Source organism: Gymnoscopelus braueri, assembly GCF_963280865.1.
Source record: "Gymnoscopelus braueri genome assembly, chromosome: 24".
Lineage (NCBI taxonomy): Eukaryota > Metazoa > Chordata > Actinopteri > Myctophiformes > Myctophidae > Gymnoscopelus > Gymnoscopelus braueri.
In genome coordinates, this window is record NC_137626.1 from 8192415 (window position 1) to 8212164 (window position 19750).

The window sequence follows — 19750 nt, forward strand, 5'->3', positions numbered from 1 at the left end:
CACATTTTCATAATGAACCAAAAATTAGCACTATAGCCTAACATAACATAGTATTTTTTATGCAAAGCTAGAAAGGTTAGTTGCTTGAGGTGAATTTAAAGGTCAACTCATTTGTCACCCTTATTTTGTAGTATTGTCCCAGTGTTTCCTGTCTGTCTAGTTACTTTTACCTGCCTTGTCTAATCAGTCTTGTGATTTTGTCAGTGTTTCCACCTGTGTCCTCTTAGTCCCCCAGCCTATCCCAGTGTTGATTGTCTGTTGAGTTCACCTGTGTCCTGTTAATCCCTGTCTATTTAACCACTGTGTTCTTGTTGGTCTGTAGACCTTTGTCATGTGAGGTTGTTAGTCCTTGTTCTTTGTGCTCAAGAATCTTGGACATTAGAGTGCCTGCCATTCCAGAGCCTTTGAATCGCTTGTAGATGCCATAGATGTAGGACATCAGCTGGTGGAAAGTTACGAGGATTGGGAGGATGTCCTTGAACATTTCTGGATTCTCCCTCTTGAGCTGAGTGAGCGTCTTGTAGATGCAGGTCACCAACAAGAAAGGAGAATGTTTCACCATTATGTCATTCACCACTGACTTGCTTGAAGGTTCATTGTATGTTGTGTGGTAATAAGGCTTGCTCTTGTTGGGTGGTGGATGACAGCAGGACTGGGCACCACTGTATCCTGGAACTCGCTGCTCTTCAGGTGGAGGTCTTGTGCCATGATTGTCTACACGAGACAGTGCATGTATCACAGAGTGATTACACTGCGGAGCTGACCCATCCACTGGTGGATCTACCCTGGGATCGAGCAGGTGGCTCACTCTTGCTACCAGGGGGGCATCTGTACTGGCAAACCTTTGTCAGTTCTGCACACTTCTGCTTTAGCTGTGCAGAGATTTCCTTCTTCTTGGTGAGCGTTTAAGCAGTCTCTTCGCCTAGTTTCTTTTCATAGCTCTCTGGCTGCATGTACATGACATTTGTTCGATGGACTCCTGTAGAGTCACCTGTCATAGTGTCAATCTTGAAGTCGTCATTGTTGATGATCACGATAGCTGGCTTGCTGTCTGCAATCTCCTGTGGGCAGGTTGCTGATGCCTCCACATCCATCAGAGCCCAATGGTCATAGAGGAGCAGTGTATCTGCATAGCTGATGCAGACACCACTCTTGTGCAGAGTGTCTACCAGATCTTTACTTGTCACGCCATGGACATTTACGCCCAGGTTGATAGCAGAGCTCTGCAGTGTGCTTGCTCTGTGATACATGCACTGTCTCGTGTAGACAATCATGGCACAAGACCACCACCTGAAGAGCAGCGAGTTCCAGGATACAGTGGTGCCCAGTCCTGCTGTCATCCACCACCTAACGAGAGCAAGCCTTATTACCACACAACATACAATGAACCTTCAAGCAGTGGTGAATGCCATCATGGAGAAACATGTGGGGGCCATGCGGCAGAAGAATATTCCATTCTCCTTTCTTGTTGGTGACCTGCATCTACAAGACGCTCACTCAGCTCAAGGCGGAGAATCCAGAAATGTTCAAGGACATACTCCCAATCCTCGTACCTTTCCACCAACTGATGTCCTACATCTATGCCATCTACAAGCAATTCAAAGGCTCTGGAATGGCAGACACTCTGGTTACAGCAGGGGTAGTAGTGGAGGGGTTGGTAGACCAAGCACTACGAGGAAAGCACTACAGATGGGGTGTGAGGGCGTGTGGTGCATCCTGCTCTGTAGAGAGGTTCTTATCCCAAATCAAATGTCCAAGATTCTTGAGCACAAATAACAAGGACTAACAACCTCACATGACAAAGGTCTACAGACCAACAAGAACACAGTGCTTAAATAGACAGGGATTAACAGGACACAGGTGAACTCAACAGACAATCAACACTGGGATAGGCTAGGAGACCAAGAGGACACAGGTGGAAACACTGACAAAATCACAAGACTGGTTAGACAAGGCTGGTAAAAGTAACTAGACAGACAGGAAACACTGGGACAATACTACAAAATAAGGGTGACAAATGAGTTGAACTTTAAATTCACCTCAAGCAACTAACCTTTCTAGCTTTGCATACAGAATACTATGTTATGTTAGGCTATAGTGCTAATTTATTTTTGGTTCATTATGAAAATGTGATGGGGTGAACTGGACACCATATTCTCAGTAGCCTACACTATTTAATGGGAAACTGCAAATCAGTAACTGTTGTTTACACACAAACATTGACTTTATTGACCTCAGAGATTACTTCTGTGTACTTATACTGTATATTATTCAACTCATCGTGAGCAGAGCTTTCATTAGAGCCTAATAAGAAGGCTCTGTGACGATTTTGAAAAAATAACCTTTTGGAGCTCATAATTGGCAGCCATCTTGCATTTGAAGGTCAACAATAGGTCAAATCATTATATAAACACCAAATATGTATTCCTTGACCAAAATAAGCTCTGAAACCATGTATTGCGCATCTTTGTAGGTCAAACCATTCAAAAGTTCATTTTCACGGCAGCCATTTTGGATTTTGGTCTCTCACAAATTTTCCCCGCACCTTTTAAAAATACACCCCGGCTAAATTTGTTTAATAACCCTCCTAGATGACAAATCCATTGAGAAACGGACCTTCGCTCTCCACGGTCACGGAAGTGCCACAGATGACCCAACTACTATGGCTGCTATGTGTGTGTGTATGTGCAGCCTGATCTCCAGAGATTACCGTAACATTGCACAGAACGAGTGCACTTCATTCCGTGGATAGTCGCCTAGAAACCCCGAAATTGCGTGCATATGTACGGCGAGTCCCACGGTGGGCGTAACCAGTCGCAACCCGGAAAAACCCGGAAGCAGAGCAGTCCCCACAACAAAATGTACGATTCTGTGCCTATCGGTACATAACTCAAACGGCGCTGAGTAGGCACAGGAGAACGTCACACCGTTCAGGACGGCAACTCGGTCGCCTTAGCTCCCTCGGTGGTCCTTCACGGGGTGACAGTTCGCCTGTGACTGCGCGCCTCCGAAATGGTTTTGTCACAAAGGGAGCGCCGTACATATGCACGCAATTTGGGGGTTTCGAGGCGACTATCCACGGAATGAAGTGCACTCGTTCCGTGCAATGTTACGGTAATCTCTGGAGATCGGGTTGGTATGTGTGTGTGTGTGTGTGTGTGTGTGTGTGTGTGTGTGTGTGTGTCATGAAACTCAGATCAAACTCGGACACTGACAGAGAAGCAGTGAACAGGACAGACAGTGAATCGAAACAATTACAGCATGAAATAAGCAGCCCAGTCATAAGGAGCATGTTGTCAGTCAGTGGTTGTTTTAGGAAGGAGCTCCTGTCTCCAACAGATTTCAGGAGAGATCAAGTGACAATGCCACAGAACAAAATATAAACATATCTGTAGGGAGGTGGGGGGTTGGAGAGCAGAGGGAAAGTGAGGGGTGAAGCAAATGATAAGCAATAAGCAAATAAAAATAAATAAGAAATGCCAGTTAAAATAATGACATAATACACCATAGACAGGTAGTAACAGAAACAGACATACCATGTGATGACTCACTGTTAACGTTTGGTGTTGGATCATCTGTCATTAGTGGAATTTCTATGATACAAACATGCAAGCAAACATGCACGTACGCACACGCACACACACACACACACACACACACACACACACACACACACGCACACGCACACACACATACATACACGCGATTGAGGGGATTACTTCATTGATTCCTGCACGTTTAAGACTTACATGTGGAAGATTCCCGTACACATTTATAGCCATGTGTTAATAATATTCATCAACGTGAATGCTGAAGGACTGGCTGGAAGCGGCGCTGTTTTCCATCCATGCAATCAGCTGTCTCTCCTTCTCTCTCCCCCTCCTCTGGCTAATGTTTACACGTATTTAAACTTCATTGTACGGCGGTGTCGCGCACCAAAATGAGCAGATCTACAAGCTTGCGACGCACTGTGAGCTTGTAGATCATCTATTTTCGGCGCGCAGCACTGTCGTACAACGAAGTATATCAGTAAAAATGTAAGGATCTAGTGAAGTTCAACAGTTGTATTCACCCCCACCATGAAGGTACAATGAATGGAGGGAAATACTTTATAATTTGCTTATTGAAGATGCACTTACGTAAATACAAACAGTATGCCTATTTAAGCCTGCAAAGATGTGTTAATTAGCAGGAACATGGCACAATATAAAAGTGAAAGCAGTGCTCTGTTGATATAATGTAGTGTTAAGTTTTGGTATTCATTCTGAGATGCACATCATTTACAGTAGGTGAATAAGGAGGACGCATTTCATTTTGATTCAAAAATGTGTACATTAGCAGTAATGCACACACAGGTATCACACATGGTATCACAACACCTCCAAGGCCTTAAAAACAAGGCTCCAAACATCCCAAAACAAACTTGTAAGGCTACTTCTTGGCCTCAATCACAAAACCCATCTAACCCCTGCTCATTTTGCTAGGATTGGATGGCTTAGGGTTGAGGACGGAGTACAGCAACTTGCTATGGGCCTGGTCTTCAAGATACACCACAACATTGGGATCCCCCTGTATTTGTCAAAATACTTCCAAAATGTTAATGAAGTCCATGATCATAACACCAGAGGCAGCTCCACAAATCATGTTCAACCCAGATTTGGCTCAACTAAGGGAATGAACTCGTTCTCATGCTATTCATCAAAAATGTGGAATGCCCTACCAAAAGGAGTAAAGGAGTGTAAAACCCTACTCACTTTCAAAACTGCCCTAAAGATACACCTTCAGGAGGCTGCAATTCGAAAATGGCCCCTGTCTAAGTCTTAACCTACCCCCCCCCTCCTTCATTTTCCTCTTTTGTATATATATTATTTTTTTCTCTCTTCATACCAGTAACCTGAAAGCTGATTGTATGACACTCTGTATAGTAGTGTGTATATCTGTCTGTCTCTTATGTCATCATGATTTGTGTGCATGGGGTTCTCATCTTAAACAAGCTGCGTGCTTAATGAGAGTTCCAGTTTAGTAGACCTTGTATTGTGAATTTGTACTTCCATGTACTGTTATGTACTGTCATGTACTATTATCATGTCTTACTAAGTAAACTACATCAATCAATCAAAACAGTAGCACAACATGAATGTGTGTCTTATGTTTATGTGACAGTGCAATAACAATATTTTTGTCACTAAACTATCACTGTCACTAATTTGACACTGGAATTTATTTCATATCTTAATAATAATACTACTACTACTAATAATAATTATAAGAATAGAAATAATAATATTTATTATTTTATTATTCACTGCCACTGACGTAAAAAACGTAATTTGTCCCGTTTACCAATCCTGCCACTGACGTAAAAAACGTAATTTTAATTTTTTCAAATTTTTTTAGTTTTTTTTTCAAATTTGACCCAAAGACCAAGGAGATATGATTGTTTAAAGATCTACACTCCCATCCACTTCCTTGTTAACTTAAAACTTAAAAATTCTGTATCTCGGCTCCTGAGTACTTTTTTTTTTCAATGAAAACTCTCTGGCAGTGGGCAAACGCGGCCAGCAATAATTGTGGCAGTGAATGAGTTAATCGTGATGAATAATCGAGTTCTCAATATTGATCAAAATAATCAGGAATATTATTTTGGCCATAATCATTGCAGCCCGTATGTGATGCATATTTTTATCAAATACGGTAAATGCACGAAAAGCACTTATGTTTTATGAAAGCAATCTACAATTATTTCTGAATGCTGATGTTGTTTTTTTGTTGTCACACTTGAGGTGGCTGCAGCAAAATAAGAAATAGGTAGAAAAAGATTGTAAGATGACTATAGTCACTTCTGCATGTTATAGATAGAAACCATCAGGACTTACCTTCATTTTCTTCATCAGATGCATCATACGTTGTGACCACTGAGTTGAGAGGAAAAGGAAAATCAGTTTCACTTCACATGATTACAGTCAATTATGAAATCAACACCAGCTTCAGGCTCATTTATGTTCTATTTTTTTTGTTGTTTTTGCCAAGTGAGGAGATTACCCAGATGTTGGCAGTGAACTGTCAGATATACCATCCACTGAAAGGTTACTTCATTATTTTAGAATAATGGCCATTTGTTGGTATGGAAACCTTGGCATTAGACAGAAAAATGCCCTTACGGGTTGTGAGGGGGGCTAGCAAGATTGTGGGGGTACAATTTAGCTGTCCGAGTCATATATATGACCAGCAGGTGCTTAAGAAAGCATCTTCTATTAGGGCAGACAGCTCTCACCACCTAAATCCTGAATATGAATTCTTGCCTTCCGGCCAAAGGTTAAAGACCCCTGCAGCTAAAAACAATAGGTACAAATTATCATTTGTACCTACTTCCATTCGTGCCATCAATAATAGCAGCAGGAGGAGGTAGCTATGAGTAGCTATTATTATCTGGATCTTGTGATTATGTCTATGTCTATGTGTGTCTTGTGTATGTATGTTTACTGTGTGTTGGAGTTTCTTACTATCTGCAGTAACATAAATTGCCCAGTTTGGGACAAAATAAACTTGAACTTGAATAATAATGTTTTATTGCTGTAATGTCAGTTCTGGGCCCATATTTATCATGGTAGGAATATCAGTCCTGAGTGCCCAACAAGGTGATCCTACTTTAAGATACAGTAGTAGGAGCATGTTGTCAATATTCATTTGTTAGGATGGAGCTCCTGTCTCCACCAGAATGTAGGAGAGCTCAAGAGCTGATCTAACATGTTAGGAGTAGTTCCCAGCAGATGTGTTCACATTCTGAGGAAGGACAGATGTGTTGCATGGGAAAACGTATAACACTTATATTAACACAAACGTATTAAAATATATTGTTTGGATAGAAATTGAATCATTTTTTGTGATTAACCCTCTATGACAGGATAATTCAGGTTTCTTGTTGTCACCTAACTTGTTGTCACAACAGTAACCCTGCTATACTATTTCATAGTAAATATTCAAAGTAATGCTAAACTGAAGGCCAGTTATGTCTGCTTCCCACATCTCTGCTATGACTGCAGCACCTAGAAGTATCATACGAACATAAATACATGCACATACGTAAGCACACACGCTATTCAATCAGTCTGCCTAGAATGTGAATAAAGTATATTATTACAACAGAATTGTACATCATCATACTATGAAGAGGGAAAGGAAATTCTTTAGATCATCTTTTTACAATGCCATACAAATATTATAGATGCATCTTATTTCTTATTAGGTGCAGTATTATGTTTCTTCTACAAAGCCACTGTCACACACCTGGGGTCTGATAATACACATTAATTCATTTCCCCACCAGCCAACTTTATGTATCCTAACAGACTTGGTACCACACAAGTTGGGAACGATGTACGTCAGGAACGATGCAAATAGGAGGCAGTCTAAAAGGGGGTGTGTTCAGGGCTAATCACGCAAACACCTGGACTGATCAGTGTCACATTTCGTATGCCTGCTGCCAGTAGGGCAAGGAAATACCTTCCACATTTCCTTCACTTATAATGAATATTATTTCATGTTTTAGAACTTCAGTTTTATGCGATGTGAGAGTACGGACTAGCCAACACCAACTCAGGACTCCTGAATCTCTGCCCTTCACACCCTCCTGTCAAGCATCAGGGTCTTGAACTCTGCAGTGTTGTTTGCTCCACTGTTGGGCCTCAGGGCCCCATTCTGTGGCAAAAAAATCCCCGTTAAATCGGGATAATGGACCTGCGCCGCCCCAATAGGTTATTCTAGCACCTGCTCTACCCGTCACCATTATGCCGACGCCGTTATTTGCGCATGGAGGTGTGCCCGTGGGCGTGTTGTTGCTATATCCCCCACATTGAAATTCTCAACCCACACATGGGTACGGCTTGGGGAGGGGGGATAGTGGATTCTAAAAGCACCCGCTGGTTCATAAAATCACCCGTCAAGTGCACACAGACACTACAATGGCTTTGTGCGTTGGACCATGAGCCGTGTTGCCAGCCTTGGCGAGAAATAAGCAACCGCAGTCCGCAGGTCTATGAAAACAAAAAGAAGCAACTATAAGGCCACATGAGCACTTCAAACTACTAACTAGAGCTTTCATATCCCCTAAATATTTCAGCCCGGCTCGACTAATAATTGACAAATTAGACCCAGCCCAGCCCGTCAGTCATTTTTCTAAAGAAGCCTTATTTCTCATTAAATCTTGGTAATTCGTTAACTCTTCCAACAGTCTATATTTTATTTAAAAAACAGCTTGGAGCAAATAGGGCTATATAAATATATACACTGCCCCATAACCATTTTAAAAATGATTATGGTATATGTTTCATAGAATAACCGTAATCATTTTTGCAATGGAGAAATCACATCCAATGTTACCTTCTAGGCTACTGCCCGGCCCGCTGCCTGTGGTCTCATCTGAAGAAATAATCCAACATTTACTTTGAGGTGAAAAAGACATGAAGAAAGCTCAATAGTCTGAAGATGTCATGTTATGGTTTAAACTTTAAAGGGGGCTCGATCTGCTGCTGCGTCATGACAAGACAGCTGAGTGATTTGACCTATATTGCGTTGCGCTGCCCTGTTGATTAATTATTTGGCATCAGCTGTGCAAGAATATATAACTATTTTAAATGGCTTTCATATACTCTTGGGGATCTGACTAATATGACAAGTTGCTTATTGTGAACACAATAGCCTACGCTACAAATTAATTAATATGTGAATTTATTTGGATGTAAAAAAAACGTAGACCCGGTGCCGCCGGTGCCGACGGGCCGGGTCGGGTCCCGTTGGGTTTGGGCTGAAATCTTAAGCACTTACATTTTTTATAAGATGATCGGATCATAGTGTGATTTTCATTTTGGCTGCTGTCTCATTAAACTCATGCTGCGTGTGAATATTATATTATAGCCTATATTATATATATTAGCCTATATTATTATTATATTCCCCGCGTAAACGCTACGTTCATGACCCCCCAAAATAACCATATTTGAACTGGGGACCCCCCCATTTTGTTTGACTCGGTTCCACAGATAAATATTGTGAAAATAGCAGATCTACAAGCTCGCCAGGCGTTGGGTGCTCCATTGTGGTCTCGACCCACAGGTTGAGAACCACTGCATTAAAAGCTCCAAGCAAGTTACATGTCTAGTATGTTGTTGACCACGTAATGTAATATTTTTGGTTTAGTGTTAGGCTTCTCCGTGGCGCGCGCGCCTCATTGCATGCTGTCCAAAATAACAGATCTGTAAGCTGTCGACAGACATGACGCAGCGCCGTTGATAGCTTGGATGTCTGTTATTTTGGGTAGGTAGGCGACGCACATACGCATCGCAGCAATGTGTCTGGGTTTGAGAGGCTTTGATTGATGTAAACTTAAAGTTTAGCTCTGTTCGGGATTACTGAACAAAGGTGGATGATGAAAGATAACGGGGACAATATGGATGTAAGTTAACTTTAACTGCGTCACTTCAGAGGAAACTATGGAGCTACTACAGAGATGTTTACACACCCCTGGAATCCATTAGAATGATGGAAATAGAACAATACAGCCAACGTGAGTACATAGGCTATAGACCTTTCCTAAAACTGTCCAATTTATTATACCCATGTGCTACTGTTTGTCTGTGTACCACGTAGGAGCGTTGTCGCAACATGATGTAATTAATTATTTGGGAGCAGCCGGTGTGTACCAATAGTATACATATTTTAAATGGCTTTCATATACTATTCCGGATCGGACTAATATGACAAGCTTATTGTGAACACAATAGGCTACAAATTAATATAAAAATGTATTTGGATAAAATAAAAAAAAAGAAGGAAAACAAGCCCAATGTGGCTTATAATAATCAGACCAGGCAACAGTGCAGACAGGTAGATAGGCTAGAGCATATATTGGATCGGGATGACGGCTAGCGCAGTCTTCTCTTAAAGGCAATGGCTTCTGGCACGGTGATTGGTTTTATCATTGTAACGCCCAAACCACACCTATGCATAATGTAACGGGTAGCTCAGGTGTTTGGCGGGTCACGGGGGTGCCATAGAATACCGAATTTTGCGGGGAAACGCCTCTTGCCTAGTCCGAAATCCCTAATTAGTGGTTTGTTCAAATTTCCCTTGGAATAGGGCCCTCAGTGTCTATGCAGGTGATGCACCTCTTTCCTTTCCTGGCAGTGCCCTGGGTTGGCTCCCATGTTAGTTAGTTAGTGTTGTACTATGGGGGTTGAATTGTGCTGAAACTTTACCCAAATAGGGAGATGATTGATGTCATAGTACTGATGTCATAGTCTGGCCAATTGTAACCATGGCGTTATTTAGACTTTATCTTATCTCTTTCAGTGTGATTCCTACAAGTCTGAGATGCTCGATGAATACAGGCCCTGGATGTGATTCATTTTCTAAACCAACTGTTCTGACAGTGATACATGAATAAATACATTTGCCTACCAGTTCAGATTATAAGTATAATTTGATGTGGAAGTTGAAATCATAAACCTAAACAACCACTGCAGGTGTCCATTGAAAAGAGGATCACTCTGCTCACAGGCTGTGAGGTATCGCTGCTTTGTTGAAATATGCAACACTGTGATTACTAACAACAAGTATTCTTACTTTATAGCAACTCTCTGAAATACAGCATCAGAGCAAGCCAGTCTAGGTTGCTAAGTTAGAATGACAACTTGACAAGCCCCGTCCCAAGCCACCAGGGCAACAGCCCATGTGGGCAGAAGCTCCCTGAGGTGTCATCTTGGACACCTCTTATACCCAGAGATGCTATTTTAAATGGTCATATAAGGATATGCTAAAGATAAAAGACACCACAAGAAAGATTATGCTGACTGATCCATGTACGTCCATGTATGAAATCAGCTGTGACCTACTCTTCATGGACATGACAACGGGAGCCAGGCAAAAGATGCAAGAGTAGGAGAACATAACAGCTTCAGTTAAGTTAGAAACAGCACTTTGGTGTGAGAGGTTGCTGACAATGCATTTAGAGTATACTCAACAAAGTTGAATATATGGGAAATAGATTATAGACATTTGACAGTCTATAAATCCTGCCATTATAGTATCCAAATACTATGGGCCAAAAGTCCTGAGTTAAGCGTGCTCTACTGACAATTAAATAGTTTAATGAAAGGAAGGACTGTGCCGACTCACAACAAACTTTAAGGCCTGAGAGACAAACGTGTCTGTTTGTTTGTCAGGCTGCTGCTGCGGTGTATAAAAAAAAAAAAAGTAAATGTATTCTGTGAGAGCAGACTGTTATGGTTGTTATGCTCATCCCTATTATTACTATTATTATTTTCATAATAACTATACAATTTTAGAATTATTATTATATATTTGTTGGATGTTCGACTCCAGACCAAGTCACATCAGAAACTGATCAAATAAAGTTCTCAAACTCACTCACCTTTAAGAGAAAAGTCGGATCCATGGGGAGACAACTCAACAAGACCAAGCATCCTCCTGACAGACTCAGGCAACTTTTCCTTTATATAATCTGAGATGAAATGCAAATGATAACATAATAATTACATAACATGACAGTGATAAGTGGTTTCAATTGTTGGCTTGTACACACGCGCGCACACACACACACACACACACACACACACACACACACACACACACACACACACACACACACACACACACACACACACACACACACACACACACACACACACACACACACACACACACACACACACACACACACACACACACACACACACACACACACACACAAATAAAAAAAGATCTCAATAGTGAATCGTGATCAAATTTACGTTGATATGGATGATAAACGTCGGCATTAATACTTGATATGGATAAATCAAAGCCTATAAAACAGCAGAAATAAACAACAACTAGTCAGACAGCTGCTTTTGGCTGGCATGTCAAAGGACACAGTAATTTCCTACTGAGATGCATTATTTATGTTGAACCAGAACAGCTACCAGAGGAGAGGGGAAAAGGAGGAGTGGGACAAATGGACATGAAACGACTGTTAAAGTGAACTATTATCCTCCAAAGGTGAGGAGATTGTTGGCAAAACGTTACATGACTTCCATTATATCTAAGTGGTTTGGTTTCTGCTCAGTGCAAACCAAGACGGGAAACAGCCAATGTTTTCTACCACCGACGACCATCCTGAATGAAAATGAAAGGTTACCAACTTCCCATCCCAGCACCGACTGCACATAAATGTGGTTCTAACGTTAGTCCAACATGTGCCAGCGATGTTTTACCAAAACAACAAACTTTGCATCTTTTGCATCTATTGTTGCATAATATTATGGAAAGTGGTCGAAATTAAGGTAGGAACTCAAACACCGCTGTCTATTCTATGAAGATTGTTGTGGAAAGCTGGAAATTCACTGTCTGCAATGACAGACAGAGAATCAAATACAATTAGATGCCATTCGACATGTTGTTTTATCGTAAAATATATTCTGAACCAAGCCCTGTTTGCACAGTTAAGTTCACATAATGTATTGTTTATTTTTTTACAATTTAATAGTATTAAGTATATATCTTTTTTAACTATATTCTATAGATTCATTCAGTGATTCTCAACCTTTTTAATTAAAAAAAACTCCATGTTTGATATGCTTCAGGCCACGGACCCCCATTTGATATGATTTCCTCTAAGTGAGTTCAATTCAGACTGGGTCCAAATGGACCATTTGGTTTCTATTTGTACACTCTCAGAGTTAACAGTAGGCTAAGGGTCCATTAAATGTAGTCCCATTTGTACACACAGTTAAATGTTAAATGAACACAGAGGATTTTACAATGTATATTGGGGTCCCAGTACCAGAAATAGAAAACATGTCAACAATCAAACATTTAGCTGGGGACCCCCTGGAACCCTAATTTTGACAAGCAGTGAATGAACTCTAATGAACTAATGAACCCTCTGGTTTCTTCAGCCTTTAGTCATTATCAGGAAACTATTTAAGCTAGCAGCATTATTACATTATATATAGAGATAAATATTGCTTATCGATCAATATGGAAAACAAGTATTGTGATATTTGCCATATCGCCCAGCCCTAACACACACACACACACACACACACACACACACACACACACACACACACACACACACACACACACACACACACACACACACACACACACACACACACACACACACACACACACACACACACACACACACACACACACACACACACACACACACACACACACACACACACACACACACAGTACAATGTCCGACAAACTAAAGATTAACGTTTGCTGGTGAAATTGCATGTACTATACGTAGCTATTGAGCAGTAACTCTGTAAGCATGTTGTATGTTATATGTAACTTAAATCAATAGAGAAACGTACCACGGAATATCACACCCAGCACCACCGTTAGGAGCGTAAGGACGACACCAACAATAACACATCCAGTAATCCGCCTCACGACTGTATTTCCTTAAAAGAGAGAAAGAAAAAGATACAAACCCAGAGATGACAAGGGGTAGGGGGGATTTGGGGGGCAACTCTAATATTTTACACTTTAATATCTGTCTGTCCATCCATCCATCCATCCATTGTAACTACATACACATATCTATGGAGTCATTGGAGTGCATGTCATTTAAACAGTGATTAGGAGAACTGTACTATTATTCTGTATATCCAAGGACCACAATGGAAATAAGCTCTCATAGCTTTATTGTGTTTATATTTATTGTGTTTCATCCTTTGAACAGATATAAAAACATGCATGTTTATGCATAGGAATTTTAAAATATTGACAAAATTCCCATGCATAAACATACATATTTTTTCATCTGTCCAAAAGATTAAACACAATAAAGCTTGATATGAGAGCTTATTTCCATGTGGTACACTTTGCGTACCACTGTTCTAACTGACGGCACCACCAGACACCCCATGAAGTATAATTTCTTTTTGGTCAATCAATAAATGTCTATCAATCAAAATGTGTGCAGTTGTAACTATTTTAAACACTTTCTTGGCAGTGTGACTGTAACATTGTGTCTGCTTTCTGAAGACAGGGTAAATACATGTATTTTCTGTGAACAGAGCCTGCATTTTAACACATTCTGCTGGAATATTTGTTTCAAAATATTAAATGAATGTCATGTGTATACACAATTCCTTTACATGCACCATTTTTCCTGAATGTATTTCTATTTTATTATATTTTACTTTATTTAGATTTTTGTAGGGCATGTTTGTCCCTATAGAATTAGTGTCTTCCTATTTTCAAACATAATGTTTTAGGGGTTTTCAATGTTTTATTACAGTGTAGACAGGCAGTCTACATGGTAGAGAGATGGGAACAGATATGACATGAACCAGACTCAAACTCAGGTCCTTGTGACAAACAAGGAGCATTTGGTCAGTGTTCTAACTCAGTGGTTCTCAAACGTTTTCATATCAAGGACCCCAAATGAATATGTATTTAGCCATGGACCCAAAAAATGGTGACAGGGATCCCCATATAAGATTTGTGTTGTTAAAACGTTTCCAAAATATTCACAAATGTTTCAAGATTGTTTTGAAAATAGCAGATCTACTGTAGCTTGCAGATATGCTATTTACTCTATGTAAATAGGGTTAAAGTGGTTAAACAGATATTTATATACCGTATTAAACAAAGTTAGTTCCTCAAGGACCTCTGGGGGTCCCTGGACTCCACTTTGCGTACCACTGTTCTAACTGACTGCACCACCAGACACCCCATGAAGTATCATCTCTTATAGCAACCATGTAGCATCAACAGAGGTGATTATGAATTAATCTACACAGCTCAATTAGTTTTTATATTGTGTTCTAATCATTGAATCAGTGAGGTGTTCTCGGGCCTAGGAGCCTGTGAACTAACAATGCAATGAAGTTGTTTTATTCAGAGGGTTCAGGGGACAATAAGAATCACCCACACGTTTCAGCAAAGTGTCTTCTTCATGGTGTTCTCAAACACAAAGACACACTGACTATATTCAGTAAAGGAACCAGCCATGTAGAAAGTGCCAGAGGTCTACTCTATAGCGTCTACATGACCAGTGTTTTTATGTGGGCAGACTGGGCACCTTGATGCTGTAATGCACTAATTACATTTATACACAATGTGGACTGAACTACATACCTTTAAACGGGTTGTCACAGGGATCACTCTGATTCACACTGATTGGGTTTTTCATTTCACAGAATAAATGTTCAACCTTCTTGGTGGCATCGTTGGTGATATTCAGCTGTGCAGAGTTCTGTCCAGAGTCAGACACCATCCAGTCCCCTTCATCTTTCTTCCAGCGATAGGTGACCGGACCTGAATCTGTGATGTCTCCTTCACAGACCAGTGGGCAGCTGGTAGATGGAGGTGAATGAGGTGAACAACGTGACTTGACAACCACTGATGGCTTTGGGACATTCTCTGTTGGGAAAAAGAATGAACACACTTCAAAGACTTGATACAAACATCTCTCACCAGGAGGCGCTGTTCTCTTTGAAAACCTTCCTATCTGACTGAGAAGATTCTATATGTCTTCTACTGAGTTTTTGTTGCATTGTTGCAACAATAATAAGGGAAAATGCCTTGATGAAGACTGTCAGTCGAAACATGTTGACAATTTAGCCATGTAATAAACCCAGATAAAGGCTCCATATCTGAAACGTTGGTTAGGGTTAGGAAGGGACTAAATCTAATCAGATCCTTGGATTAACACTAACCATAACGATTAAAAATGCACTTTTCACTACTTACTTCTGTGACTAAAAAGACAGGTAGTCTACATAAAAAAACAGCCTTTACTGGACACAATTCATACTTACTGATGACATCAATCTTGTAAGTCTCACTCTTCAATTTGTCATCTAACACCATGAAGTAATGTCCGCTGTCTTCTTTGGTCATATCTCTGATGGTGATGAATCCTGTTTCTTTATTCAGTTGTGTGCGGCCTTTATATGTCCCGTAGACATATTCAACAGAGGAGCCCAAATTCCACTCTGCCACCTTCTCTACTTTGGATGATTTGTACTTGCATAGGATGAGAGTGACGGGTTGTATGTTAGGATCTGGAGGCAATTGAAGGCTTCCTTCCAATGGTATGTACTGTTGTTCTGTGGAGAAAATGATTTCAGTCAAATTAAAAAGATAATCACACACCATAGAGAATTGGCGCAAATGAACTCCATATGTTAATGCTTCTGTATTTTATGCATTGCATTTTTTCACTCTCTCTCTCTCTCATTATATGAATCACCATCACTAATTGTGAGGGGGTCATCCTACTGATTTAGACACATTCACTAACCCTTAATCTTCCGCATTATCAATAAAGAATATTTAGAAGAAAACATCCTTCCATTAATACTAACAAATACATTTTACATTTTACTGAAAAATGTAGATTATGGTTAGTTATCAAACCGTTAAGAGGGAATCAATAAAGAACCGGAAGCGTTAAAATCCTAATGGATCCCAATCCTAATTATGATAGAAGTACGACACTTAACCATAACATTTATCCTTCACAAAAAGTCATACTTACGGATCACTTTAACCGTGTAAGTCTTGTTCTGCAGTCGGCCGTTTACCTCCACAGAATATACTCCACTGTCTTCTATGGTCATATTGTTGATGATCAACTTTACAGTTTCTTTATCCAGTTCTGTGCGGTCTCTATATGTCCCATAGTAATCCACATCAGGACCAAAGCCCTCATCCCATTCTGCTACCTTATTGGGGCCATGTTTCCACAGGATGCCAGTGATGGGTTCAGCAACAGAGTTAGTAGCTGGAAGCAATTCAAGGATTCCTCCCAGTTGTATGTATATCACATCTTGTTGGTCTGTGTGGAGAAACATATTTCAGTCAAGATGAACAGTTAAAGCAGTAGGTAATGAGATTTAGTACGGTGAAGAGTTTAGTAAAAACTACTATACCAGATTAAACATGATTCTACTCACCCTCTACGCAACATGTTCCAGCGGGGCAACGGTAGGATTCTGCAAAGGAAAAGAACAACAGCCAAGTTTAGCAAGTATTTTGTTCATTCAGCGGTTAGGCCTAGTTGAACGAGAGGACAGCACTGAACATAGGGTCTGATGGTATTGTAGTCAGGCCTATCCACACGTTTCCTAGGGAGCTTACTGGGGAAAAGGGTGTGTGTGAATTACGAGCATCACTTCCTGTTGTCAGTCATACCATTCGGTTTTTAGTCTCAGATCTGTTAAAACAGCGAGGGACACAGCACTGAGCCTATTGGTAAAATACACACTTGGAGCCGGAAGTTGTTCTGACGGGGCTTAACAACAGAATAATGTGGGAACTGGGAACACAACCTGACAGAAATCCATAAGTGTCTGCCTACCTACCCTACAAGATCTCCCTCCACACAGCGGATTCAAATGAATGATCAATGCTTATTATGAAGCGCTGAAGTCACTTAAGAAGCACCATTTAATCCCCATGCAGAGACTCAGGTGTCACAGCAGAAACAGAAGCCAGTAAGAATGAAACATGGACAGGAGTTAGGCTACAGCTAAGAGCATGTGTCAAGAGATGAGCGTTCATCATTAATTTGAATTTGTGTGGAGGGAATATGCAGACTAATGCAACCCTAACTCCCACCCAATTAATTGAATGACTGACAACAGGAAGTGATGCCCATAATTCACTCAAGGCCTCATGGGACACTGGAAACGTGTGTGCAGTGGTTAATCCTTGTGAAATACTTGTATGGTGTACTGTGTGTGTGTGTGTGTGTGTGTGTGTGTGTGTGTGTGTGTGTGTGTGTGTGTGTGTGTGTGTGCGTGCGTGCGTGCGTGCGTGCGTGCGCGGCACACATCTCAACTACCTTAATGAATATAAGAATAGAGAACTTGGACCTTTTGGGAAGTGGGCCGTGTTTATATTTACATAGGCCTACATTACATAGGCCTAATCACATTGTTCTCATCTGAAATACAGTGTAGAAAAATAAAAATCATCTTAAAGTCATCTTAAATCCTCCAGTGGTGCAGACAATCAAGGAAAGAATCACCAAGGCACTACAGTACATCTTTCATTTTGGTGCTTTGAGCAGCAAGGCAATCACAAATGACCAAAGCGTGTTGACATTTTGTTACTTTGGATATTCTGCATTTGATTTGTTGGACTGCCTTCTTTTTTTTTATCATGCCTGCCTCACCTATACCTGTGAGCCTGTTATAGAAACCACAGCCTCTCTCTTCCTGGAAGGAGAGCGCATGCTGAAATAGAAGCTTTTTTACTTCTATCAATAAAACATATATTTTTTTAACTTTAAAAACAAAGTTTGAAATCTTATTTAGAATGACCAAACCTGCCAACCAATGACATTAATCAAGGTCGACAGCCCACAACTGAGCCGCAGAGCAAGTAGACAGAAATTATGCCATCTTATCATGAGCATTAATAAGGAGCAATTACTGTATATTAACCCATTAAAACCGGGAACAGACTTTAGCCATTATTTTATACTTTGGCTATTCAAACATAGCAGATATACAAGCTTCTTCTTTTTTTTTTTTATCGTGGGAAAATCTTTGAATATATTTTTAACTAAAATCTTTGCTTCTGGGAGATTCTACAAATCCGTGGTTCTCAAACTTTTTCATGTCAAGGACCCCCAAAATAATATGTATTTAGCCACGGACCCCCATCTCAAAATATGGGGGTCTCTTCCTAGTGCCCAGTTTCCCCGGTGCCCACTTTCCTGGTGCCCAATCTTCCCAAAAAGATTGGGGCACAGATTTCCCTAGTGCGTACGTGGTGCCCACCTTTCCCGTATTCGGCTTCACGCATGTGTGTGTGTGTGTGTGTGTGTGTGTGTGTGTGTGTGTGTGTGTGTGTGTGTGTGAGTACGTCGGTGACGGACAGACTACAGACGGACAGACTAGACGAACACCCTCGTTTACTTCCTGTTTACATTGAGTGTGATTCCGGGTTTCACCAGATGGGCGCGTCACTACCACCCATTGGGAACTTCCGACAGAATCGGCCACAGACGGCATTAAAACACTTCTTTATTGAAAGATATGGATTATTACATTAAACTACTACCCCGTAGCGAGAGTTAACATTTTGAGCGTGGGGGTAAGCACCTTTATTTTCAATTTGTACATGTTTGGAGTGTCTACGGGGTATAGTGCTGAAAGTCCATGTCTCCACTGGGGGTGAACCCTACAACTCTCGTAGATTGAAAACGTCAGAATCATAAATACGTCAACGAGAGAGTTGTATTCTACAGCTAATAAACATCATCATACGCTTTTCATGGTTTTCGAGGCTACACAGAAACACAGTAGAATCCTCTGTTTACAAATGAAACTCACAAAGTTAAATTATCACGTTAAGAAAAACAAAAACTCAATCACTCAAACTCATCATGTTTTCCTACATGTTACGTTTTTTTAACTCTATGGTCAGGGTGTGTCCCATAGAGTTATATCCTACAGTAGTCCTAAATGTTTTAAAGTGTCTTCTCCTACCTGATGTCAGGATGAGTCCAGCTGCTGCCAACAGACAGACGAACCATGAAGCTCTGAGGAGACGATCCTTCATGTTGATGATCTATAACTAATCATCAATACAGAAAACAACCCTCAAACATTCACATGCGAATAGACGCGATAATGGAGGAGAGAGATTCGGGATTATTTTCCGTCTCTTTGTCTCCTTAGACCTGCCTCTTCCTTTGGTTACTTGAAACTGA

The 19750-nt window shown here is 40.7% G+C and overlaps 2 protein-coding genes across 3 annotated transcripts in view; one reads left to right on the top strand and one right to left on the bottom strand.

Annotated features, from left to right (window-relative positions):
- LOC308080264 (sodium/potassium-transporting ATPase subunit alpha-1-like) overlaps positions 1-19750 on the top strand; it is a 377427-nt gene that overhangs the window by 218868 nt on the left and 138809 nt on the right. The window lies entirely within an intron of this gene.
- Positions 290-19650, bottom strand: LOC308080160 (uncharacterized protein; the record flags this gene model as incomplete). Its single annotated transcript, XM_080421938.1, has 12 exons — positions 19527-19650; positions 16983-17021; positions 16565-16864; positions 15843-16133; positions 15160-15444; positions 13386-13475; positions 11429-11518; positions 5877-5915; positions 1796-1806; positions 1554-1669; positions 992-1347; positions 290-714 (listed from the first exon to the last, which is right to left on the bottom strand). The coding sequence occupies exons 1-12, from the start codon at positions 19597-19599 to the stop codon at positions 290-292; spliced, it is 2115 nt and encodes a 704-aa protein (XP_080278064.1). The 5' UTR covers positions 19600-19650.